At 40.8% G+C, this 27,275-nt stretch overlaps 1 protein-coding gene across 4 annotated transcripts in view; it reads left to right on the top strand.

Annotated features, from left to right (window-relative positions):
- Positions 1-27,275, top strand: part of LOC129732473 (remodeling and spacing factor 1) — a 505,162-nt gene that overhangs the window by 7,672 nt on the left and 470,215 nt on the right. For 3 of the 4 annotated variants that reach the window (XR_008729266.1, XM_055693383.1, XM_055693381.1), the window contains exon 2: positions 13,180-13,364. Coding sequence is in view for 3 of the 4 variants with exons in the window: in XM_055693383.1 (XP_055549358.1) it covers positions 13,180-13,364 (185 nt within the window). In the remaining variant the exon portion in view is untranslated. The remainder of the gene's footprint in view (positions 1-13,179; positions 13,365-27,275) is intronic. The other variant, XM_055693382.1, reaches the window with a different exon arrangement.

The following is a 27,275-nucleotide window of genomic DNA, read 5'->3' as shown; positions in this document are numbered from 1 at the left end:
ATTCGAACTAATAAATCTGAAGGCTATTCGACTGGAGCAGCTCTACTAGATATAAAAAAGGCATTCGACAGTGTTTGGCATAAAGGTTTAATAGCTAAAATGTCAAATTACAGTTTTCCACCTTACCTTACAAAAATGATACAAAGTTATTTAACTGACCGCACTCTTCAGGTTAACTATCTAAATGGTAAATCTAATAGATTGCCTGTTAGAGCTGGTGTGCCTCAGGGGAGTATCTTGGGCCCAATCTTATATAACATTTTTATTTCTGATCTTCCAAATTTACCACCAGGTTGTGAGAAATCTCTGTTTTGTGACGATACAAGCATTTCCGCAAAAGGAAAAAGCCTTCGTGTTATATGCAGTCGGCTACAAAAAAGTTCAGATATATTTTCTTTATACTTGCAGAAATGGAAGATTTCCCCTAATGCTTCTAAAACACAGTTAATTATTTTTCCCCATAAGCCAAGAGTTTCATTTCTCAAACCCAACCATAACCACGTTATTAAGATGAACGGTGGGGTTTTGAATTGGTCTGATCAAGTTAAATACTTAGGGCTAATTTATGATAAGAATCTTACTTTCAAGGAGCACATTGAAAATATCCAGTCAAAGTGCAATAAGTATATCAAATGTTTATATCCTCTTATCAACAGGAATTCTAGACTTTGTCTCAAGAATAAACTGTTAATTTACAAACAAATTTTTAGGCCAGCAATGTTATATGCAGTTCCCATCTGGACAAGTTGTTGTGCAACCAGGAAGAAGACACTTCAAAGGATTCAGAATAAACTTTTGAAAATGATTTTGAAGCGTCCTCCCTGGTTTAGCACGAACGAGCTACATAGGCTCACTAATGTAGAAACATTAGAAAATATGTCAAGCCAAATTATCAACAAATTCCGACAAAAAACGTTGCAATCCTCAATTGCAACGATTAGCTCACTTTATAGTCAATAAGATAGTTTTAAGTTTATTTTAAGTTTTGTTTTATTCCTTTTTTTTCCTTGACAAGTAGGTTCAATAATTTTCCTACAATTACATTAACTTAACTGCGAAAGCTAATAACATTCAATAATATAAATAAGCGTACAAATATATATATATATATATATATATATATATATATATATATATATATATATATATATATATATATATATATATATATATATATATATATATATATATATATATATATATATATATATATATATATATATATATATATATATATAAATATATATATATATATATATATATATATATATATATATATATATATATATATATATATATATATATATATATATATATATATATATATATATATATATATATATACATAAATAAATCATTACAAACATTCCTCCCCCCTTTTTAAAAAAAAAATGTTGAAAAATTGTGTTTGTTTTCAATGAACTGTGCGAACACTTCCCAAAGCTGGCCAAAAGACCCCCGTTACCCTATGAGAGGAACAAAACTAACATGTGAGAATTCGATTTGGCAAAGCTTATTTATTCACTAAAGATTTTGCTTTAGATGGGTTTTCTCTAAATTTTTTTAAATCGGGTGTCAATTTCGCAAAGGGAGACATATATGACAAGGCGCCAGTCACTTAATATGTAGTATTCTCGCTCCAGGTCACAATCAAAAATATTTAATAATCTCAGCCCTATTCGAATACAGATTCTACGAAATTTTAAAAAGTTTTTTTTATCGATTATTGACCCTTTTGTTTCTACATTGTTTTTAATGTTTTTTTTTTTTGACGTTGACTAACGTCTATATCGGAGTTAGGCACCTGAATTTGAAAATCTAGTAATTCAACCAGGGAAAAGTCAGGTTTTGAGCGCTTATTTTGCAGTCATCTATAATCAGGTTTTCGAGGTTTTGGCATCAATCGATCAGAAATCCTTTTACGGTCAAATTTATGTAACAAAAACAAACTATTGTTTGAGATACACTATTGAAAAATTGGCAATCAATATCGCTTGTCTAAATCATACCGCGCAGCCAATCACTACCTCTCTTCCCAAGCATAGTGGACACTAACGGATACAATCGATCTGACTTTGTTGTTATTGTTGTTGTCACTTTCTGTTTCCGATGTTTATTTGCGTTCCTTGTCAATCCATTCTCTATGTAGCCCCTCCTTCTTTCTCACTAACTGACGAAGCCTTGGTATAAAACGTACTGTTCGAACATTTAACCCCATCAGTTTCATTACTAAACCGTACCGATTACATACGGACGCTAGGTGTTAGCAGCTGAAACAAGGAAAGACAAAATAGTACCGGTCATCTCGTGCCGGTTTCACCCGTAATGCTGGTGGCTGTTAGAAGTAAATATCTACTACAAAATACTAAAATGGCTGGAATTCTGTACGGACTAACCAGAAAAAAGAATATAATCGGCAACTGGCACCTTTTGGTGCCTCGAAGTTTTGTAAAAGAAGTGTTGCAATTCCCTCTACTATTTCTTTCAATGGAATATACGAATACGGTAGTCAACAACATGCGGTCGTGTCTTGAATACCACCCTCTTACTATTTTATTTCTATGTCATATGTTGCCATAAATTTGGCTCAGTTCATGCGAGCAGCGGATAGAAAGAAAAAATGAGTGAAATCCTTATTTACTCCCTGTTAAAAATTTTTTGAAGAGGAATCAAGATACAATTTCAACTTAGAAAAATATTTTAAAATAGACAAAAACAATGGGAACTTGAGCTGGTAAAAAATCTGGATAGAAGTGGCAAAATATACAAAAAACTGGATGATTTTGTGATTCAACTGTTTAACTGGATTACACGAAAAAACTGGAAGAATCTAGTTTAAACTGGAACATTGGTGTCTCTGGTAACAATTTTTTAGAATTTTGTATGGAACTTACTAAAATATTTTGGACTGTAATTTTAGTAAGACTTTGTATGACTTGCATTATTTACTACTGATTGAATGTTCCCGGCAATGTACAGGATTAAAGAGTTTGATTTTAAAGTATATATCAAACCTGTTAGTCCACATTTTTTAAATCTCGTTTTCGTTTTCGGGCGCAGAAGCGGGCCGTGGGGCCAAGTCTCCAGTGATTAATCAGTTTCCATGCTGTACCAGGAGACAACAAAACAGTTCTACTCCATCAATGAGTACGAGCAGTGCGACGATGTACGATGAGTGCGACGCGACATGATGGCGGAGCGGCCAGAGGACCAAAAAAGGTCAAAAAGGCGCGGAGTAGGGGTGATGCCCTCATACTCAAGACGGATGGGTCGAAGTACTCAGAAGTCTTGAAGAAGATGAGGGGGGAAACCCAGCTCAAGGATCTGGGGGCGGATGTGCGGAGTATCCGCCGATCTCGCACTGGCGAGATGATACTTGAGCTCCGGAAGGACGCCAAGAACAAGGGGGCTACCTACAAAACGGTAGCTGAAAAGGTCCTAGGGAAGGAGGTGCAAGTGCGGGCACTCACCGCAGAAGTGACTCTCCAGCTTAAAAACCTGGACGAAATCACTGAGGGGTGCGACATTGCACAAGCCCTAAAAGCGAAGTGCGGGGTGGAGGTGGCTAAGGAGTCAATCCGCCTCCGCAAAGGTCCGGCGGGGACCCAGATAGCTAAAATGGCTGGAATTCTGTACGGACTAACCAGAAAAAAGAATATAATCGGCAACTGGCACCTTTTGGTGCCTCGAAGTTTTGTAAAAGAAGTGTTGCAATTCCCTCTACTATTTGTTTCAATGGAATATACGAATACGGTAGTCAACAACATGCGGTCGTGTCTTGAATACCACCCTCTTACTATTTTATTTCTATGTCATATGTTGCCATAAATTTGGCTCAGTTCATGCGAGCAGCGGATAGAAAGAAAAAATGAGTGAAATCCTTATTTACTCCCTGTTAAAAATTTTTTGAAGAGGAATCAAGATACAATTTCAACTTAGAAAAATATTTTAAAATAGACAAAAACAATGGGAACTTGAGCTGGTAAAAAATCTGGATAGAAGTGGCAAAATATACAAAAAACTGGATGATTTTGTGATTCAACTGTTTAACTGGATTACACGAAAAAACTGGAAGAATCTAGTTTAAACTGGAACATTGGTGTCTCTGGTAACAATTTTTTAGAATTTTGTATGGAACTTACTAAAATATTTTGGACTGTAATTTTAGTAAGACTTTGTATGACTTGCATTATTAACTACTGATTGAATGTTCCCGGCAATGTACAGGATTAAAGAGTTTGATTTTAAAGTATATATCAAACCTGTTAGTCCACATTTTTTAAATCTCGTTTTCGTTTTCGGGCGCAGAAGCGGGCCGTGGGGCCAAGTCTCCAGTGATTAATCAGTTTCCATGCTGTACCAGGAGACAACAAAACAGTTCTACTCCATCAATGAGTACGAGCAGTGCGACGATGTACGATGAGTGCGACGCGACATGATGGCGGAGCGGCCAGAGGACCAAAAAAGGTCAAAAAGGCGCGGAGTAGGGGTGATGCCCTCATACTCAAGACGGATGGGTCGAAGTACTCAGAAGTCTTGAAGAAGATGAGGGGGGAAACCCAGCTCAAGGATCTGGGGGCGGATGTGCGGAGTATCCGCCGATCTCGCACTGGCGAGATGATACTTGAGCTCCGGAAGGACGCCAAGAACAAGGGGGCTACCTACAAAACGGTAGCTGAAAAGGTCCTAGGGAAGGAGGTGCAAGTGCGGGCACTCACCGCAGAAGTGACTCTCCAGCTTAAAAACCTGGACGAAATCACTGAGGGGTGCGACATTGCACAAGCCCTAAAAGCGAAGTGCGGGGTGGAGGTGGCTAAGGAGTCAATCCGCCTCCGCAAAGGTCCGGCGGGGACCCAGATAGCTACCTTCCGACTACCGTCGGCGGACGCTAACCTGGCCCTGAAAGAGGGCAAGTTGAAGGTCGGCTGGTCTGTATGTCCTCTGGGCATACTACAGCAACCAGACATTTGCTTCCGGTGCTTCGAGGGCGGACATAAGTCCTGGACCTGCAAGGGGCCCGATAGGAGCCAGCTGTGCAGGCGATGTGGAGGTGCAGGCCATAAAGCAAAGGACTGTGTGGAGTCTCCCAAGTGCATGGTATGTTCCGGGAAACGGGACGCCAAACACTTTATGGGAGGCCCCAGGTGCCCAGCCGGTAAGCCGGCTGCGAAACCACGGGCGTAAGGGTGACGCAACTGAACCTGAACCATTGCTTCGCGGCTCAGCAGCTGCTACACCAAGCAGCCACTGAGTCGTTGTCGGACATCGCCGTCATATCGGATCCCTACCGCATCCCTCCCGGAAACGGTAACTGGGTTGCGGATAAGTCCAGTTTGGCGGCCATATGTACGACGAGCAAGTTCCCGGTTCAGGAGGTTGTCTCAACCTCAGAAGAAGGGTACGTAGTTGCTAAGGTAAACGGAGTGTTCTACTGCAGTTGCTATGCCCCGCCACGTTGGTCTACCGAAAGGTTCACCCAGATGGTCGACCTCCTATCCATGGAGCTAACGGGCCTAACGCCGTTGGTGGTGGCGGGCGACTTCAACGCTTGGGCTGTTGAGTGGGGAAGTCGCTTCACGAACCAGAGGGGCCAGATCCTGTTGGGGGCTTTTGCAAAGCTCAACCTAGATCTGGCCAACGTTGGGAACAAAAGTACATTTAGCAGAAATGGTGCGGAGTCGATCATCGACGTGACGTTCTCCAGCCCAGGACTGATCAAGAACTGGAGGGTAGACGATGGCTACACTAATAGCGACCACCAGGCGGTCTGTTATAGTGTAGACAACAACGAGAGGCGGTAAGCGACGGGTAGAGCCAACACTCCGACCGTTCGCGGGTGGAAGACATCGCACTTTGATGCCGAGGTATTCGAAGAGGCAATGAGAAGGGAGCGCGAGGGGGGCAGTTGGCTCCGCCCGACTGCTGACCAACTAGTTGCTATGCTATCGCGGGCGTGCGACGCCACCATGCCTAGGACTCGCCAACCTAGGAATGGAAAGCCACCGGTTTACTGGTGGACGGACGCGATAGCCGACCTTCGCAGTGCGTGCCTCCGTGCAAGACGGAGGATGCAGCGTGCGCGAAACGAAGAAGAGAGGACAGAGCGCCGCGCAGCATTCAGTTCGGCAAGATCGATGCTAAAGAGTGCGATAAAGGCCAACAAGAGGGCCTGCTTCGATAGGCTATGTGCGAGTGCCAATACAAATCCGTGGGGTGACGCCTACAGGATCGTAATGGCCAAGACTAAAGGCGCGCTGGCGCCTGCAGAGCGATCACCAGCGATGCTGGAGCGTATCATCGAGGGACTCTTTCCACGCCACGAGCCAAGTCCTTGGCCTCCGGCAGTCGAGTCTCACGTCCGACGTTCCAGTATCTCAGACATAGACCAGAGATGGTCGGCCAACCGGCCGAGCATCCAATCCGTGAGCGACGACAGCCGTGTCGAGGCAGGGGAGGTGGCAAGGGTTACGAATGAGGAACTCATCGTGATCGCCAAATCCCTAAAGATGAGCAAGGCACCGGGACCGGATGGTATCCCTAACCTGGCGATCAGGCTGGCGATAAAAATGGCCCCCGGGCTGTTCAGGGCAGTCATGCAGAGGTGCCTGGATGACTGTCTCTTTCCGGACAGGTGGAAGCGGCAGAGACTGGTCTTATTGCCGAAGGCTGGGAAACCGCCAGGGGACCCATCGGCATATAGGCCTATCTGCCTGCTGGACACCGCGGGCAAGGTGCTTGAGAGGATCATCCTCAACAGACTGGTGAGGTACACGGAGGGTGTACACGGTCTGGCAAGTAACCAGTTCGGCTTCCGGAAGGGCAGGTCCACGCTGGACGCAATCTCTTCCGTCATCAAGACGGCGGAGGTAGCAATCCAGCGCAAGAGAAGGGGAATACGCTACTGCGCAATTGTCACGCTCGACGTGAAGAATGCGTTCAATAGTGCCAGTTGGGACTCCATAGCGCTCGCGCTCAGGAGCATCCATGTACCGGTGTCGCTGTACAAGATTCTGGAAAATTATTTCCAGAATCGAGTACTTGTTTACGACACGGAGGAGGGTCAGAAGTGCGTCCCAATTACCGCAGGAGTTCCGCAAGGTTCTATCCTGGGCCCGGTGTTGTAGAATGTCATGTATGACGGAGTGTTGAAACTCAAGTTCCCTGTAGGGGTTGTGATCGTCGGCTTTGCAGACGACATAACGCTGGAGGTTTACGGCGAGTCTATCGAGGAGGTCGAGTTGACGGCCGAGCACTGTATACGCAAGGTCGAGGACTGGATGCGCTCCAGGAAACTGGAGCTCGCGCATCATAAGACGGAGGTCACGGTTGTGAACAACCGTAAATCGGAGCAACAGGCGGTGGTCAGAGTTGGAGACTGCACCATTTCCTCGAAGCGATCCCTGAAGCTCTTGGGGGTTATGGTGGACGACAAGCTCACGTTCGGGAGTCACGTCGACTATGCCTGTAAGAGGGCCTCATCGGCTATTGCAGCACTATCTCGTATGATGTCCAATAGCTCAGCGGTTTATGGCAGCAAGCGAAGACTTCTTGCCAGCGTGGTTTCGTCCATACTTAGGTATGGTGGGCCAGTCTGGTCCAGAGCGCTAGGTACTAACAGTTACCGTGGTAAACTGGAAAGTACCTACAGGCTCATGTGCCTGGGAGTTGCGAGTGCGTATCGTACGGTGTCATACGATGCAATCTGTGTCTTGTCCGGCATGATGCCTATCAGCATCGCCATCAAGGAGGACAGAGAGTGTTTCGACCAACGTGACACAAGGGGCATACGAGGTACCAGAAGGTCATTCTCGATGCTCCGCTGGCAGCGGGAATGATCCAACTCCACAAAGGGCAGATGGACGCACCGACTCATACCGGAGATATCCGGCTGGGTCGGGAGACGACATGGTGAAGTGAACTTCCACCTGACACAAATCCTGTCAGGCCATGGTTGTTTCAGGCAATATCTGCACAGGTTCGGACACGCGGTGTCCCCCATGTGTCCAGAGTGCGTGGAGGAGGAGGAGACTGCTGAGCATGTCTTCTTCGTATGCCCCCGTTTCGCAAGAGCGAGGAGCAACATGATGGCTGTGAGCGGGCCTGGCACTACTCCGGACAATCTAGTCCGGAGGATGTGCGACGACCCGGACATCTGGAACGCGGTCTGTGCGGCCGCCTCTCAGATTGTTCTGGAGCTGCAACGTGTGTCGCGGGTCAACCACCAACACGCCAGTGGTAGCTAATTACCAGTCTCCAGGTAGTTAGCTAGGAGGTTATAAGAGTAAAGAGGGTGCATCACGCACAAAAGCCACTCCCCGACGTAATACTTAACCGTCGTTCCGGGAAGACCAGGGCTGGAGACTGGAGGGGTTTTAGTGAGTCGGGACAGGGATCAGTAGGTGTCTGGGCGAGTGTAACTACCCCAGCATCTCTACCCTAGTCTCATCCCCACACCCTGAGTTCTCTTCTCAGGTGTCTGTTTGCAGATTTCCCCGCCACCTTTGAAAAAAAAAAATGAGTACGAGCAATCCGTAACCTGTGCACAGCAATCGGGGCCAGCCAAAAAAGACAATCAGTAAGACTGTCGCAGTGGCATTTTAGTACCTAGTGCCCTTCAGGCATACATTTGAAAAAAAAAACCGCAAGTCGAAGCAACAGGCGTTGATCATTGTCAGGAATGGCACCATCGCCTCTAAGCGCTCCCTGAATTGCTGGGGGTGATAATCGATGACAAGCTCGCTTCCGGGAGCCATGTCGAATATGCCTGTAAGAGGGCTTCAATAGCTATTGCAGCATTATCTCGCATGATGTCCAATAACTCAGCAGTGTACGGCAGCAAGCGGAAACTTCTAGCTAGCGTGACTTCGTCCATACTGAGATACGGCGAGCCAGTAAACATCGGAGTAAGTTGGAAAGTACCTACAAGCTCATGTGCCTGAGGGTTGCGAGCACGTATCGAACTGTGTCATACGACGCAATCTGCATCCTGTCCGGCATGATGCCTATCAGCATAGCCATTAAGGAGGACGTAGAATGTTTTGATCAACGTGACACAAGGGGCATACGAGGTACCAGAAGATCATTCTCGATGATCTGATCAGATCAGATCAGATGGCAGCAGGAGTGGTCCAATTCCGCGAAGGGTAGATGGACGCATCGCCTTATTCCGGATGTATCAGGATGGGTCGGGAGGCGCCATGGAGAAGTGAACTTTCATCTGACACAGATTCTGTCAGGCCATGGTTGCTTTAGGCAGTATCTACACAGATTCGGGCATGCGGGTTCCCCGAAACTGTCCCGAGTGCGGGGGAAGGGAACGTGAAATTTCGGTTTTCGAATTTTTTTTAATGCCAAATGACTTAAAAACACATGAAACGTTGAGAATTGGTGTCATCTGAAAAACATTTTTTTGCAAAAATTTACGCTCTGGGACTTAGTCGTTTTTTCAACTGTGGAAGGCGGAGTTCAAAATGCTTAGAATTTATCTTTTGAAATTGATCACAAGTCTCTCGAAATAGCTTGTATAATGATATACACTATAACTAGCATCGAATACATTATGTTTTATTAGGGTGGTTCATTTATTCGACATAGGGTGGTTCATAATATTGTGAAAAAATGAGTATAAAATGAAAAAAAAAACACTTTTCCAACAAAATACCAACAAAAAAAATCCCGAAAAATTAATATTTGTTATGTCATTGTCAAAAAAAATATTACAAACAATTTTAAAAAAATGTATCAAACTACTCTGTGCAAAAAAAATTATCTCAACCAAAATTAAGATTGTGTCTCGTGGAAAATGTTGAATGCTTTCATGTCATTTGCAAAATCCGATGAAACCGATGAAAACTTTTTTTAGCAACCATTGTATATAGACTCAACTTTCAAATGCAACATTTCATGGTTCTTTTAATGCATTTTTAACAGAAATACACCAATTTGAAGTCGACCAATTTTTGCGCGTTCCCGTCTTTATCTGACCATGAAGCATTTATGCGATAATTGAATAAAAATTGCAATTACAGCAACCGGCCTTTTTCAAGGCTACTAAATGTATTTGGAAGAGCATAACGAACGAATGGTTATTACTAAACTGCAAGTGTGGTTTGATGCTCCTGAAAATGCACAGCAGTGTGATGTTTATTTGTTGATACTGCGATTCAATCCGATTTCAAACAGAAAAGTTCGGCACGTTCTGCTCACGGTGCTGAGTCTGTTTTAGAAAATTCACAACACTTTATTAGCAAGGATGTAACGTCTTGGAGAAGACGGTTATAGTTTGACATCACAGCAGAATTTCGATCGCTTCACACCATTAAATTGATTAACCCTTATCGAGTGTATTTCCAAAGCTATTGCAAAAAATTTATTGACATAAGACAGGCTGTCGTAATTCTACGTTAACTTGCGGTCGTATATTATAAAAAACCTCTTCCACTTTTTTTAAATACATGAAGTTATAGACTGGGCTGGAGCTAGTCAACGTCATGCGATCGTGTTTTGAATACCACCCTCCTACTATTGGTAACTTTTCAATAGCAAATAAATGTTTTTAACTCGTATGATAAAACGGTTTTGTTTCATTTGGGGCCCCCACTTAAAAGTTTCGTTTTCTCCTACTACAGGAAGTAAAAGCGATTCATTATCATCATTTACAATAAAATCAGCATCATTTTGATTGAAATATCGATATATATGAATTTTTGAGTTAGTGTTGGACTCATCATTCACTAATTCTACCGTCCTTGAAAATTTTTCATATGATTGCTCTTTGGAAAAGTGGGATGGAAAGTAAACAGATACGAAAATATGGATTTCATCCTTCAATAAAACTTTAACTCAGAAATCTTCAAATTCGGCATGTTTCTGGGTTATAATTTGCTCAGAATCATGCTGAACCCCAACAGCCACAAGCACTCCTCTGATTGCTTATCAGATAGCGACAAATCACGATCGCTCCTGAACACATTAAAAGAACTGTTGAAAACTTCTTCACTTTTAATATCTACGTTCCAGTTCGTTTCCGTTGCTAGGATGGTTGAGTATGAACATCTACTTATTCTGTTATTAGTGTGATTAATTTTTAGCGCAGTGCGCATCTTGTTGAAATTTTGAGCATTAATTGAAACTTCATTGACTGTTGGCGTTGTTTTTTTTTCTCTGTGGAGAGCGTCACTGATTTTGGAAACACGAATGCTTACAAAAACATCCATCACATGGGAAACCTGTTGACCTAAAATTGTTGTTATTGTTGTGGCTACCGGCCAGATGGTACAGCTAGATAGCTCTCAGGAGTCGTCATGTTGAACGGGCTGTTGAGGCAGTAGATGTGACGGAGGATGATTCATAACTTGCCGGGTACGGATTCAGTACTTCACCACGTCGGAAAGGAATAAGCTGAAGATTGGGTGGAGGTCGGGAAAATTGGTCTTTCGCTGCAGCGAGAAGCACACGGTCAGGCAGTAGTTGGTTGTAGGTTTTATTGAGGTTGCGATTGTAATTCTGATTGTTGTTATAGTTGCTATTGTTGTAGTTATTATTGTTATTGTTGTTAATGTTGTAGTTGTTATTGTTGTTGTGGTTTTGTTGCGATTATTGTTGTTGTTATTGTTATAGTTGTTGTTATTGGTGTTGCGGTTGTTGTTGCGGTGGTTATAGCGGTGGTTGTAGCGGTTGTTGTTGCCGTTGTTGTTTCGGTTGTTGTTGTTGTTATTGTTGTGAGTATTGTTATTAATATTGTTGAGGTAAGCCTGTTTCCGTCGGTTCCTTCGTTTTCTGGCAGCTTCTGCATTCTTTTGCTGCTGCATCCGACGCTCTTTTCGTTCGTCATAGTCGGTCCAATCCGGTTTCTAAATTCTTTTACTGCCTATGAGGCGCCATCCTGATTTGTCAGCATTTTCGGCATGAAGTTCAGTTTTCAAACTTAGAAATGTTTCAGGTGGAGCTTTAATATTCTGATTGACAGCGCTTTTCGATTCGTGCTCTAGGTTTAATGTCGCATTACCGAGCGATTTCACTTCTGACAAAACATTCTCCTTTAGCAGATTAGACGCTTCCTCTGCAGTGTGCGATAGAGCCGAGCTGTGTTCAGTGAAGTATGCTGCCATATTTACTGCGACATAGCTCAGGTCGTGCACTTTGTTGGCAATACTGCAACTCTACTGAGTTACATAGGGCGCGAATACACCCTTCGAAAACATGTATGTGTGAGGAGACAGCCGGAATAAAACCACGAGAAACTAACCTTTCATTCTATTAAAGACTGTACTTGAATAAACACGTTATTAAGTTTACTTCGACGAGTTATTTCTTTCCGCGGTTAATTCCACATTTTCCTTACGTATAGTTCGCTTCTTACCGGCGAACACACTTCTTTAGCAATGCACTTCAGCTCCCTTTCTAAGTCGGCTGTAAGATCGGTTACATACTTATCGATACGATCCCTCGTTGTCTCAGAAGAAATGTTAAAGAGGGTTTTTTTATATCCACGAGATCATTTGCTTTCGTATTGTTAGCGGTTTCGATGTCCCGCGATAATGTAGACACAGCCTTTTTAACTTTTGTTGTGTTCAGGTTGACCACTGACACAGTTTCTTTAATTTGTTGTTCCATATGGGAAAACAGCGCAACTATTACACTAATTTTGCTTACATCGGCAGCAATGCGTGGGTTGGCATCGACCAATTCTTTCTGCTATTTTAAAATCAGCTATTGTTGCTCCCTAGCGTTTTCACTTCAAACGTCGTAGAGACTAAAGATTGGCATTCCTCGCAGCACGGAAACAAAAACGAAGTTGGATCTACCAGTTGGTCCATTTTTTTAATGTGGACAGAGCTACGGGTCACCGGTATTCCAACACAAGTTCGGTAAAAGAATTTTTGCACAAATTTCGCAGACCTTACTGATGTTGACGTTAGTTGCACAAAAATCGTTAAACCGGCACAAAAATCAACACAGAAAAATAGCGACTTGAAATACGTCCGAACTGATTGATGATTTAAACTCAACATGATTATATATAAAGTAAGACACTAAATAAAAGAGGCTTTGTTAAGCATGAATTTGTATTGTACCGTGTCAAAAAAAATGTTTTGTGATAAAAAAAATATATGTCGAAATATGAGATCCGCATCAATATGTATCATATGTTTTGTTTTTCAATTCTTATCTTTTTAGTAGCACCTGCGTTAGAAGAACTACACATAAAACTGCTTCGAAAAATAAGAAAATCAGTTCCAGTTGGAAAATGGGAAAATGCTTTGGCAAAGTTTGCGCATACTTATTCCAATCAAGATGCGTGGGAGCTGGAGCGATTTGGATATAGAAACGCCAATTCAGCTGTTAAACTAAGAATTTTAAAGGTAAGCTTGAACTCACTTTGTGCCTAAACGGAATATATTTGTATGTGAATTTACTCAAGATTTCTAGAACTTTATATCTCAATTCAATACTATATGAAACATCATCATATGATGAATATCTCAATTCATCAACCCGATCAGGTCGAGGATCTTTTTGAGCTGGAAATTTTCTCGACTCAGTACTGGAGCACGGTGTATCGTTGTACTTATCCTACAACATGCAAAATGTGCCAAAAACAATAGCGATAACGAATTCTCTCAACTAATAATCGAGTTGATCGAGACCGCATTAGCCCTCCAGGCTAGCGTGCGATAGTGTTTATTGTTCTGTTGCGGTCCGTTTAGGGTGCAGTTCGTTTGGTTTTGTTTCGGCTCGGCTCCAAATCCGGTACGGTCTGTAACTTGGGAACGAATGTTGCCAATGATCAATAAAACGTTATTTTAGTGAAAGAATGAATGCATGTTAGAAACTGTTTGATTCAAAAAGAACAATTCAAAACAAGCTTTACTATTTATTTTACCATTTATAACTATTTTTAATTTGATGTGTTTTCGATTAAACAAATTGATGGACTGAAGAGTGACACACAAGGCTGACTCTACAGTTTTCCTAACGAATGATTTTTTTTTTAGCCAGTATTTTAACATAAATATTTGTCGAATTCCAACTCTGTTTCAGGGATTTCAGGGATTTTGATTGAAAATAACGATTTTTGATGTAATTTAATTCAGAAATTCTTATTCCTAAGTGTAATCGTTTTGAGAAAACAATTTATTCACTATTTTTCATTTTACAAACGCTTTAATGCATTCGTTGTTTTGCTTTCGTCTCGATTAGACGCAAATTGTTCATCTCCGTTTGAGTTTGCAAAATAACAATACACGAGTTATCGTACGGGTGTTTTTTTGTCGATTATTTCTTGTGCTGCGCGATAACAATAGCCGGTAGTTTATCGGCAGAAACATCTTCTGCACACTGGTAGGGGCAGGCTACCCCGCCAGTGATCCGATACGCAGCTGATATATCAGCAAGAATAATTCTCCCGCACCGCTGTTACCCCGCTAGCAGCACGGACCACCATACGATCGAGCGAGTGGAAGTCAACTACAAGTGGCATCTACAAGGTCGCGTGTGGGATACGGCCACTGTGTCACAACACGAAGCTGGATCGTCATTGTTTGTTCTGCGGAGACGCTCGATTAATCCTACTATCAGCCGTGAGGTCGTGACTTAGACGTTCGGTGAAGTATTCACTTTAGAATTTTTATCATTATTATTAATAGTATTATTATTGTTATTATTATAATTATTATTACTATTATTATTATTATTATTATTATTACTATTATTATTATTATTATTATTATTATTATTACTATTGTTATTAGTATTAGTATTACTGCCTTTTTTTAAATTTTGATCCATTGTAGTTTGAAAAATTGTTTTTAAAATTTAATAGCAACTATTTGACCCCCCCCCCCACATTCGAATATTTATCGTTTGTGTGCGGTAGAGCGTAACGCTCCCGCAAAATGGACGACATGCAGGTGCAACTATTCCTGGATGTGGAAACAACTGGGGAAGAGATTGAGATCTGCCCCATCAATTCCCCTCTACCTTCCCCGCCACCTAGCCCCGTACCAAGGGTACCGGCAACACGGGTGAAAGCTTACCCAGATGCTTCGAAAGGTCCGTTCGTAGTTTACTTCAGGCCCATAAATAAGCCTCTAAATATAATTCAAATCGGCAAGGACCTGGCAAAACAGTTTTCGGACGTAACCGAAATTACAAAGGTTAGACCGAACAAACTGCGAGTTGTTGTGAGTAGCTTGAAGCAAGCAAACGCAATTGCTAGCTACGAGCTCTTCACGAGAGAGTACCGCGTGTACATCCCTGCCAAGGACGTGGAGATCGACGGTGTGGTTACCGAAGGAAGCCTCACGGTCGATGACATTTTGCGTCACGGGGTTGGCTGCTTCAAAAACCCCCTGATTCAAGATGTAAAGATACTGGATGTCAAGCAATTGCATTCAGTATCCATCGAAGAAGGGAAGAAGAAATTCTTCCCTTCGGATTCCTTCCGTGTAACATTCGCCGGATCCGCACTGCCGAACTACATCTCTTTGGACAGGGCTCGTCTGCCTGTACGCCTGTTCGTACCGCGGGTCATGCATTGCCAAAACTGCAAGCAGTTAGGTCATACAGCCACCTACTGCTGCAACAAGGCACGCTGCAGCAAGTGCGGAGGCAATCATGCTGAGACCGCTTGCAGTGAGGATACTGAAAAGTGTCTTTACTGCGAGGGAACTCGGCATGACCTTTCGGCGTGTCCCGCGTACAAACAGCGCGAGGAAAAAATAAAGCGTTCCCTCAAGGAACGATCAAAGCGCTCTTTCGCAGAAATGCTGAAGAGTGCTGAGCCACCCTCGACAGGAAACATCTTTTCCTTTTTGCCAACCGATGAGGGTACATCTGACGATCCCGTCGAAGGGTGTTCTTATGCCATGCCAGAAGGATCTAGGAAGAGGAGAATGATCAACTCTCCTAATCTTTCTCGCAAAGGTCGCAAGATAACCCCTAGCGGAATGACCAATAAGCCAACACAAAAAGGAAGCGGTGAAGAAAAACCGAAGCAAGTACCTCCCGGTTTTAATTTTAAATCAAACCAGGAGTACCCACCGCTTCCTGGGGCACCAAAAACCCCTCGGGCACCCATTTCTCGATCAGAAGATAAAATAGAAACAGGGTTCATAAAATTTTCTGATATTGTGGACTGGATATTTAAAACATTCAACATACCAGATCCCCTACAAAATATTCTTCTTGCCCTTCTTCCTACAGTGAAAACCTTTTTGATGCAACTAGCAGCAACTTGGCCCCTCATTTCAGCTATCATATCTTTCGATGACTAATACGGCGAAAGAGGTTAGGAATTTTATCACTGTATTACAGTGGAATTGCAGAAGTATCATCCCCAAATTCGATCTATTTTCTCATTTAATAAATACATACAATTGTGACGCATTTGCGCTCTGTGAAACCTTTCTCAATTCAAACGATCAACTCAATTTCCACGATTTTAACATTATTCGTCGAGATCGAGACTCACACGGTGGAGGGGTACTTTTAGGGATTAAAAAGTGCTATTCCTTCTTCCGAATCGACCTCCCCTCGATCTCGAATATTGAAGTCGTTGCCATTCAAACGAATATGGATGGAAAAGACCTATGCCTTGTTTCGTTATATATGCCTCCATCCGCGCGGATTGAACAGAAGCATCTCACTGATATAGCAGAGTTGCTTCCCGCGCCTTTTTTGATATTGGGAGATTTTAATTCTCACTGTTCGCTATGGGGGTCGCTGTACGACGACAACCGATCTTCTTTAATCTGTAACTTGATCGACGACTTCAATATGACAGCTTTGAATACTGGGGAAGCGACACGTGTACCTAATCCTCCAGCACGTGAAAGCGTGCTTGACCTATCCCTCTGCTCGACATCACTAGCGCTAGATTGCCGGTGGAAAGTAATCAACGATCCCCACGGTAGTGATCATCTTCCAATCGTTATATCAATTGCTAATGGTTCAACTCCCCCGAACCCAATCAATATTTCCTACGACCTTACACGTAATATTGATTGGAAGTGTTATGAGTCTATTATAGCGCAATCTATCGAGACTCACGAGGAACTTCCTCCGGAGGAAGAATACGCGTTCTTAGCTGGCTTGATAATCGACGCCGCGACTCAAGCTCAGACGAAACCGATACCCGGGGTAACGATTAGACAGCGCCCTCCCAACAAATGGTGGGACAAAGAGTGCTCTGAGCTGTACGCGCGAAGGTCCGCGGCGTATAAGGACTACCGGGAGTACGGCACTGTCAACCTGCTTCGAAAGTACGAGGCACTGGGCAGGCAGATGAAGAGCTTAGTAAAGGCGAAAAAACGCGGGTACTGGCGGCGGTTCGTAAACGCGTTGTCCAGGGAAACAGCGATGAGCACTCTTTGGGATACCGCCAGGCGCATGCGGAACCGTGACGTTTCGAATGAAAGCGAGGAGTATTCAGATCGCTGGATACTCGATTTTGCCAAAAAGGTCTGTCCAGACTCTGTACCGGAACAGAAAACCTTTCGCGACGCGTTATTAGTAACTACGGAAGAGCCTCCGTTTTCGATGTTGGAATTTTCAATGGCTCTCCTGTCGTGCAACAATAAGGCTCCAGGGTTAGATAGAATAAAATTCAACCTGTTGAAGAACCTACCCGACTCTGCAAAAAGACGCTTGTTGAATTTATTCAACAAGTTTCTTGAGCTAAATATTGTACCGCATGACTGGAGGGAGGTAAAAGTCATTGCTATTCGGAAACCCGGGAAACCTGCCTCTGATCACAATTCATATAGGCCGATGGCGATGCTCTCTTGCCTCCGGAAATTAATGGAGAAAATGATCCTCTTACGGTTAGACAAATAGGTCGAAACAAACGGGTTACTTTCAGATACTCAATTTGGCTTTCGCCGGGGCAAAGGGACGAACGATTGCCTAGCGTTGCTTTCTACTGAAATTCAACTAGCCTTTGCTCGAAAAGAGCAAATGGCTTCTGCGTTCATGGATATTAAGGGGGCTTTTGACTCTGTCTCTGTAGAAGTTTTAAGCGCGAAACTTCATTCGCAGGGACTTTCACCATATTTGAATAACTTTTTGCTCAATTTGTTGTCAGAAAAGCATATGTATTTCTCACATGGCGATTCGACAACTTCCCGAATTAGTTACATGGGCCTCCCCCAGGGCTCATGTTTAAGTCCTCTCTTATATAATTTTTACGTCAATGACATCGATGAATGTCTTGCAAATTCATGCACGCTAAGGCAACTTGCAGACGATAGCGTTGTATCCATTACTGGTGGCAAGGCTAGCGACCTGCAAGGACCATTGCAAGATACCTTAGACAATTTGTCTGAATGGGCTCTTAAGCTGGGTATCGAATTCTCTCCGGAGAAAACTGAGCTGGTCGTTTTTTCTAGGAAGCATAACCCAGCTCAGCTGCAGCTCCTACTAACGGGTAAAACGATCTCTCAGGTTTTAGTCGCTAAATATCTCGGGGTCTGGTTCGACTCCAAATGCACCTGGGCTTGTCATATTAGGTATCTGACACAAAAATGCCAACAGAGGATTAATTTTCTTCGTACGATTACCGGAACTTGGTGGGGTGCTCACCCAGGAGACCTTCTAAGGTTATACCAAACAACGATATTGTCAGTTCTTGAGTACGGCTGTTTCTGCTTTCGCTCCGCCGCGAACACGCACATTATAAAATTAGAGAGAATACAATATCGTTGTTTGCGTATTGCCTTGGGTTGCATGCAGTCGACCCATACGATGAGTCTTGAAGTGCTAGCGGGTATTCTTCCGTTGAAACATCGTTTTTGGAATCTCTCTTACCGGTTGCTAATTCGATGCACAGTTATGAACCCATTAGTAATTGAAAATTTCGAGAGGTTGGTCGACCTTCAATCTCAATCCAGATTTATGACTTCATATTTTGACTATATGGCTCAAGATATTAATCCTTCTTCATACGATTCCTCCAATGTCGCACTTTTAGCTACTTCTAATAATGCTATATTCTTCGACACCACCATGAAACAAGACATTTCTGGTATCCCGGATCAATTGCGACCCCAAGAGATCCCTAAGATTTTTTCCAATAAGTTTAAACATGTTAGTTATGATAAAAGGTTTTACACTGACGGATCTAATCTAGATGAGTCCACTGGCTTCGGTGTTTTCCACGAAAATTTTACCGCCTCCTACAAACTCGATGCTCCTGCTTCCGTGTACGTCGCAGAACTTGCTGCTATTCAGTACTCTCTTGGAATCATCGAAACCCTACCCATAGACCACTACTTCATCTTCACAGATAGTCTCAGTGCCATTGAGGCTCTGCGATCCATGAAGCCTGCGAAGCACACCCCGTATTTCCTGGGGAAAATACGGCGGTTTTGAAGTGCTTTAACAGATAAAAATTACCGGGTTACCTTAGCGTGGGTCCCTTCTCATTGCTCGATTCCGGGTAACGAAAAGGCTGACTCTTTAGCTAAGGTGGGTGCTATTGACGGCGATATTTATGAAAGACCAATTGCTTTTGATGAATTTTATAGCATTTTGCGTCAGAGAACACTCAACAGTTGGCAATCATCATGGAACTCAGATGAACTGGGACGGTGGCTACATTCCATTTTTCCTAAGGTATCGACGAAAGCATGGTTCAAGGGGTTGGATGTAGGTCGGGACTTCATTCGCGTGATGTCCAGACTTATGTCCAATCACTATACGTTAAACACGCATCTCTTTCGAATAGGGCTTGTAGACAGTAATCACTGCGTTTGTGGCGATGGCTACCATGACATCGAGCATGTTGTTTGGTCGTGTACCGAATACTGTGGTGTTAGGTCTGAGCTTATAGATTCCCTTCGGGCCCGAGGAAAACAACCGAACGTACCCGTTAGAGACATTCTGGGAAGCGGTGATCTCCAGTACATGACACGGCTATACGTGTTCATAAAACACGCTGGTATTAAAATATGAAACTCTTCTATCTATTTGTTAGATTACCATTCCCGCTACACGCTGAAAGAAGATGATACACTAAGCTGGAGACACCCAAACGAAGACTCGGCATCTTCATGTTCACGCAGACACCTCAGTCCAAACTGCTCAAATAGAACATCACTGCTTAGCCATGTACAAATAAATAAATCGTATAACTCAATATAGTTGAAATCAAAATTGTTACTCCCCTCCTCTCACCTTAAATCCCCACTAGCTCGTAGTCGGCCGCGAGAATAAAGAAAAGGCCTCCCTCTTTTCCCTGCTAATTTAGAATTTAAAAAAAATGTACTTGGCTCAGTTAAACATAAATTGTATCGTGCCGTGTCAAATAAACTATTTAAAAACAAACGCTTTAATGCTTTCTACGAGCACTCACTCACTACGAAAAGGAGCGCGCGCTATATTCTAACTTCGCTCTTTTCACATATTGAGGAGAATAACAAGTCTGTTCAAGAATGTTTTCGCTAAGAATACTCGGAATTAAGTTACATCAAAATCGTTATTCGCAGTCAGAATGTGTAATTTGCATAAACAAATATGAATTTAAGAAATGTACAAAAATTTGTTCTTCATGCTAATGTTTTTTCAGCTATCTGTTTTACGTGAAAACGTACTATATGCTATGATATCTCTGAAATCAAAACCGTTGGAGATTCTCCATGCGTTACGAACACTACTAATTTTTAAAATATCCAAATCGTTATCAGAAACATAAGTTTTCATATAATACTAATTTAAGAGTTTTTGACGTAGAACTACGTCTTACGGGAACATGTATAGGAAATGCTGTTCATGCGCACTCGTGTGGACTTCTTGATTCTCTATTATGGTGACAGTTTGATCACCGATTGTCTTCGCACTATCTTCATGGGATGGTACACTTCCCATTTTTGACACTTTTTGTGCAAACACTTTATAACACTTGGTATCACTGCGGTAACGGCCTTTTTTTCTTCGCCGTCAACTGTTCACAGGTCGCCATGAACTAAACTATTTCTTCGGACTGTGATACCGTAATTTTTAGATGTGAAAACGCGCATGTCTAGTTTTGGACTAACTTTATTAATCTTACTTTTTCACCCAAGAACTTACATTCTAGTTAACTCTACACAATATGTATATAAATAGTATATAATGTTGGGTTACCATCATGAGTCTCCAAGCTGAGTTAACCAATCACGCATAACACTCATAGATGTTGGTTAACTCCATAACGCGACAACAGCGCGACACCAGCGCGAAGAAGGTCGCCGTAAAACAAAACAAACAGAACTAGGCCATCTGGCAATATTGTTGCTGTTCGAGTGGGTGTGCTTGTTCTTGGCCTGCATTCTTCACTATGCGGAAAAGAAACAAGCCCAAATGTTGAAAGTTGATATTTGATATTGGGAACACAACAAGGAACCAAGTGCAGTAAACACTTGACTTGTTGTGTTAATGGAAAAGAAGGTCTAGCGGTTCTGTAAAATAAGATTTCACAGTCCGTAAATTAAGTACCAGGATCGTAAAGATCTAGGCTACATTTTTAAGCGTGGGAATGTAAAGACGTGGGAATATTTTACCACATGCGCCACTTCTGATTTTGTTCTACACGACATGCGAAAAAGAGTAACTTTTGACAATAATATTACCCTAATGGGTACACTGAAAAAAATGCACACTTTATTGTGAAGTGGACTCGGCCGAATATTTTATTTTTTTGAGGCAATCCATGGGTGGTGTTCCACGGTTTGTACGTTTGTCGACCTCCGACAATATTTTGAGTTGTAAAATGGCGACTTCCAGTGATTGGAAAAGACGAAAATGACCAAATACCACCTAATATGGATGTTTCTTTAACTAGAATGACGCTCAGAGGCCAGAAATTGTCTCTGAATACCATTTTGAAATCCAAGATGGCGACTTCCGGTTTCTGAGAAACAGCGAGATATGACCAAATACCACCCAATATTTCCGAAATCGTGATGATGCACTGAAACCACAAATCGACCTCAGGCAACATTTTTAGTTGTAAAATGGCGACTTTTGGTGACTGGAAAACTGCCGAAAATGACTCAAAAACAACTAAATATGGGTGTTTCTTGAACCAGAATGATGCTCAGAGGCCAGAAATTGTCTCCAAATGCCGTTTTGAAATCCAATATGGCGACTTCCGGTTTCCAAACAAAAGTGGCAAAAGACCAAATAACACTCATTATGGGTATTTCCGGGATTGTTATGATGCACTGAAGCTACAAATCGACCTCAGACAACATTATGAATTGCAAAATGACGACTTCCGGTGAATGGGAAACTGCCGAAAATGACCAAATACCACCCAATATGGGTATTTCTTCAACCGGCCGATTTCCATCCAATATGAGATGCTTCGATACCAGGTACACAGGAGCTAGAATCGACCACAGACACCATTTTGAATTCTAAGATGGTGACTTCCGGTTTCTGTAAAACAGCCGAAAATGACTAAATAACACCTATTATTGGTGTCTCTTAAACCAAAATAACGCTCAGGGGCCAGAAATTGTCTCCAAATGCCATTTTAAAATCCAGAGTGGTGACTTCCGGTTTCTGGAAAATAGCTTAAAGGGACCAAATACGACCCAATATGAGAGTTTCTTCAACCAGAATGATGCATGGAGCTAAAAATTGACCTCAGACACCATTTTGAATTGTAAGATGGCAACTTCTGGGAAACAGCCGAATACTACTGCATATGAATATTTCCGTAATCAAAATAATGTATAGAAGCCAAGCATTGACCCTGGACACCATCTTGAATTCGAAGATGACCACTTTTAGTTTCTGGAAAACAACTAAAATAACTGAATACCACCCAATATGAGTGTTTTCGGAATAGAGGTGATGTACTCAAGGCAAAAGTCGAGGATGTTATCATTCCGATAAAACCAATAATTTCAAACGATATAAACAAATCGCAAGAAATCAATTAATTTCTAATGTTGAAAATTATTAAATTAAACACAGAAATAGGCGGGACGAAGTTTGCCGGGTCAGCTAGTAAATACATAAATATGCTGGTTAAAGCAAAGCTGCAAGTGATGAACACGAAGATTAGAACTCGAGAGCTAAAAATTCGGAGGGGTAAAAAAAAAAACAAAAAATACTTTCAAAACGAAGAAAACTAAATATTAAATAATAGTTTTTGCATAACAGTTGCTATCACTAATTATGTTTGTTTTGTTGAATATCTTTTATATATAATATAATAAAGCTTTTAAACCAATTACAACATTATATGTATCCATACTTAAATTGTTAAATTGATAGAACATTCAAGTGTTATCTAAGCTAAAAGTTGCACAACAACCATATACGACTATTGACAATCATTGTGCGGTTTCTCCTTTTATCTTTTCCACGAGGTAATTGAAACATTTATTTAATTGTACACTTCGTGGCCTGATTATTGAGCTTGAGCTTGACGGCCGCACATTTCGTAGTTGCTTCCCGTGATGGATCTGAGCTAGTGAAGTTACACAGGGAACCACGTCTATAGCAACTTGGGATTAGTTTACCATTTACACGTCGTGGCCTGATTATTTGAATATTTCTTCGTGCCTCGATAAGCTACATCTATTATACAGTTATCACCCGATTATATCACACCCTGATGATTTTTGGCGTGATAAAATAGGGAAAGTGATAAAATCGGGAAATTTTTAAAATTTTATTTTTTTTATTGAAGATGTTAACAATATACGTTAAATCAGCGATTTTAATTTTTTTTTTTGAAAATTTATCTGTACAAACATATGAAAAAGCTGTAGTGGTTTTTTTATAAATAGATATATCTGAATAATGAAAAAAGAAAGAGAAAAGTTGTCATGGGATGAATTTGAGAAAACTGGCTGAGCTTTTAAAAAAAATATTTTAAAAATTCAATTTGAGATCCTGTACTGAAAAAAAATTTCAAAAACAAAAAGTGACTATAAAAAATCGATCATCACTATTTTAAAAAAAAAATTTTAGATAGATAATTCAGTTGCCCAAAACTTTTCTGAACAAACCTAAAAAAAATAAAAAACCTAAAAAAATCGATGTAAAGTTGCAAATAAATTACAATTAAGTTTTTTATTCGTTCATGTTCTTGTTTGACTTGGTAAAATGAATTACTTGCTTTTTTTGTAGCGCAGTGTCATCAGCAAAATATTAGATATTCTCACAACACTAAACTTTGCCGAAGACAGCATGCTGATATCTCTCACATATTGCAACCAGAAAAATCTTAAAATGTAAATTACGATTTTCAATGCCTTCTCATAGAAAACTTTATGTTGCTTGCAATATGTAAGAGATAGAAACATGATGTCTTCTGTAAAGTTTCTTGTTTTGAGATCACCTAATATTTTGCCTAAGACACCAAGCGTCTATCTTTATCTAATGAAAAAGTAAATATTCTATCTCACTTTTAGGAGGATTGATCACCCAGCTATCTACATCAAAAGATGCGTTTTCAAATATTTTGAAACTTCTCCGAACATATTATACGGTTATAATAAACATTTGTATCACTATTCAATTGTTCGCACGAAAACAGCAAAATGTAACATTGTGCATCGGTTGAATTTTTAATGTAAACTACATCCAGAATGATACACAGAATTATGAAAAACATCTTAAATATTGAAGCGTAATAGAAAATCAGTTCACCCTGACATTTTTTTAATGAAATGTTTCATGATGATAAAATCGGGTGAAAAATGTGAATGTCACACGCTCACAGAAATTCAACAACAATGCACAGTGATACAGTAAGGCAATGTAGGCGGACATGAGTTTTTCGATGCGATTTTGTGGTTTTAGAGTAAATTTTTTTTTAAGAACTTGTTTCCTATATTAAGTCTATTTTTCATGTGCAAATGAAAATTAGAGTGATCCTGAAATCGACTAAATAAAAAAACTAACTTTTTTATTTACAGAAATAAATGTATACATTCATCGGCACAGTTGTAGATCAACTAATTTTAAGCAACTTTCGGTATTTCTTCACAATATTTATACAATAATTGTTCTTTCAAATGATACCAAAAATATTATTTATGTTTGCCCTAAACGGAGACATCAATGTTTTAAAAGGGCCTATTTTAAAATAGAAATAGTGAAAACTCTTCATCTGTACAATATATCGACAATGTTTTTTCGTCAAAATTGGCGTATTTTTTATTAAAGTTACCGAAGAAAACTTTGTTTTTAAATTTGAATTGAAAAAATTGAAAAGCGAAAAGACTGTTTTTGGAAACCAAATTTAATGTCTACAAAAACGTTTTTTACAAAGTTACTTAGAATTAGTTGATCTACAAGTTTGCCAAAGAATGTTTACAATTATTTATGCAAATAAAAACAAGTTAGTTTGTTTTTATTTCGTTGATTTTAGGACCACCCTAATTTTCATTTTCACATAAATAGAGGACTATGTATAAAAAACAACTTTTTACAAAAAATATGGCTTTAAACCGCAAACCAAAATCGCAACGAAAAGCTCATGTCCGCCTAAATTGCCTTACTGTACCACTGTGCAATGAGTTTAGTTACCTTTTTCACCACAAGAGGGGGTGTTCCCTGTCTGTCTTCACGGAAATATATGGGAAATTCGAGGGTGAACTATATTGTTATTTTAAGATATTTGATGTATATGTGTTAATGTATGTTCATATGTGTGTGAATGTTATATTTTAAATGTTCGGTATAGTTGTGTGAACAAAAACAAGAGAATAACTAATCCAGCAGAAATTATCAAGTGTATTTTTTAAGTGTTGGTGTAAATCTATTTTAACAAATAATAAGTTCGAATGAGAGAGGCTGGGTCTCACCGCTAGGTGGATTAATTTAGGTTTTTTTTGTTATATTAGCTCTCCCCTTACTTAAATACACCTAATCAGCGCAGCGAATCGCTTTTTCTGACTCATACTGTGAGTTTTCGAGTGTTTGAGAGTTTTCTACTTGCGAGAGGTTTTCTACAGTAGAAAACGTAGAATACCGTTTTCTACGTAGATTGCTTACGAGTCCCGAAAAATCGCGTAGAATACCATCCCTGTCTGCAATATGTATAATTTCGATATCAAGATGACGTCCAGAATCCAAATATTCATGTCCGACGCAAATTTTTAAATCGTGCATGGCGGATTACATTTTCTGGAAAAGTTACTAGAATACAGAAGAAGGCTTGGACGTAATATTAAAACGTTGTTTTGAAATCAATTCTGCGATTTCTGGTTTCTGTCAATCTGTCTAAAACTGAGTAAAATGGTTAAATAATGTCAATATTTCTAGAAAGAGAACTATGTTAAGAAAATGACATCGGGCGTTCAACGCTATTTTCATATTCAAGAATTAAAATATTCAAATACTCCCTGATATTAGGTTCATAGGTCAGAGCTGATTCCCCAAAACCGAAAATTGGTCTCCGAACGTTCGGTATAGTGAGGGTTGTTTTTCTGCATTGCAAGTCATTCAAAACTCGAGGAAAATCTGGAGATTGTCCCCGTATCTCCAAATTGTTAATTAATTCATGAAGACTGATGTTATAGGATGATGTTGATATTGTTTACACAAAAAAAGTAAAACGAGAAGACAAAGCAAGCAATAATTTTAACTATCAGAGGTGAGCTTAGGCTATTGATTATGTAATTTCAGTGTAATTTGAGTTTATTGTAAGTTAATTGATACCGTCGAAGATGCTGATGAGGCAATCTATTTTCCAACGGAATTTTTGAACTCACTCGACCCAACTGGAATGCCTCCGCATCGATTGGTAATTAAAGAAAAAGGTGGTATATAAGCGAGTTTATAAGTAAAATAGAAATATTATTTAAAATGATGGGTTGGAAAAAATATATGGAAATATAGAAAATTATAAAAAAGCAGAAATTTTTACACGAGCAAGGCCGGGTACATCCAGCTAGTATCTTATAAACTAAAGGCAAATTTTTATTCCTCGCTGCCTACTACGAGCTCAAACTAAATGTATTACTAAAACTAACATGTTTTTTTTTATCAGAGATACGTTTCGCTGTTAAATGGGCAACTTGATGCTCTTCAAATAGCTATCAATATGTAGCATGTATGGCAGGTTCGTTGAGCAAGGATATCACGAACTGTGACATTGGGTTGTATTCCTCGGTATCCAAAAGTAGAGATCTAGTGCCACGGAATTCAGCACACCCAAACCACGTGTTCGATGTCTTGATACCCCAATCCACAAATGCAATGATTACTGTTCGCGAGCGCAACACGCATGGGATGTGCGTCTAACCCGTAGTGGTTGGACATAATCCTGT

Source organism: Wyeomyia smithii, chromosome 3 (assembly GCF_029784165.1).
Source record: "Wyeomyia smithii strain HCP4-BCI-WySm-NY-G18 chromosome 3, ASM2978416v1, whole genome shotgun sequence".
In the NCBI taxonomy this organism is placed as follows: domain Eukaryota; kingdom Metazoa; phylum Arthropoda; class Insecta; order Diptera; family Culicidae; genus Wyeomyia; species Wyeomyia smithii.
Note: the sequence above shows the minus strand (reverse complement) of the source record. Positions and strands in the feature narration are given on the sequence as shown.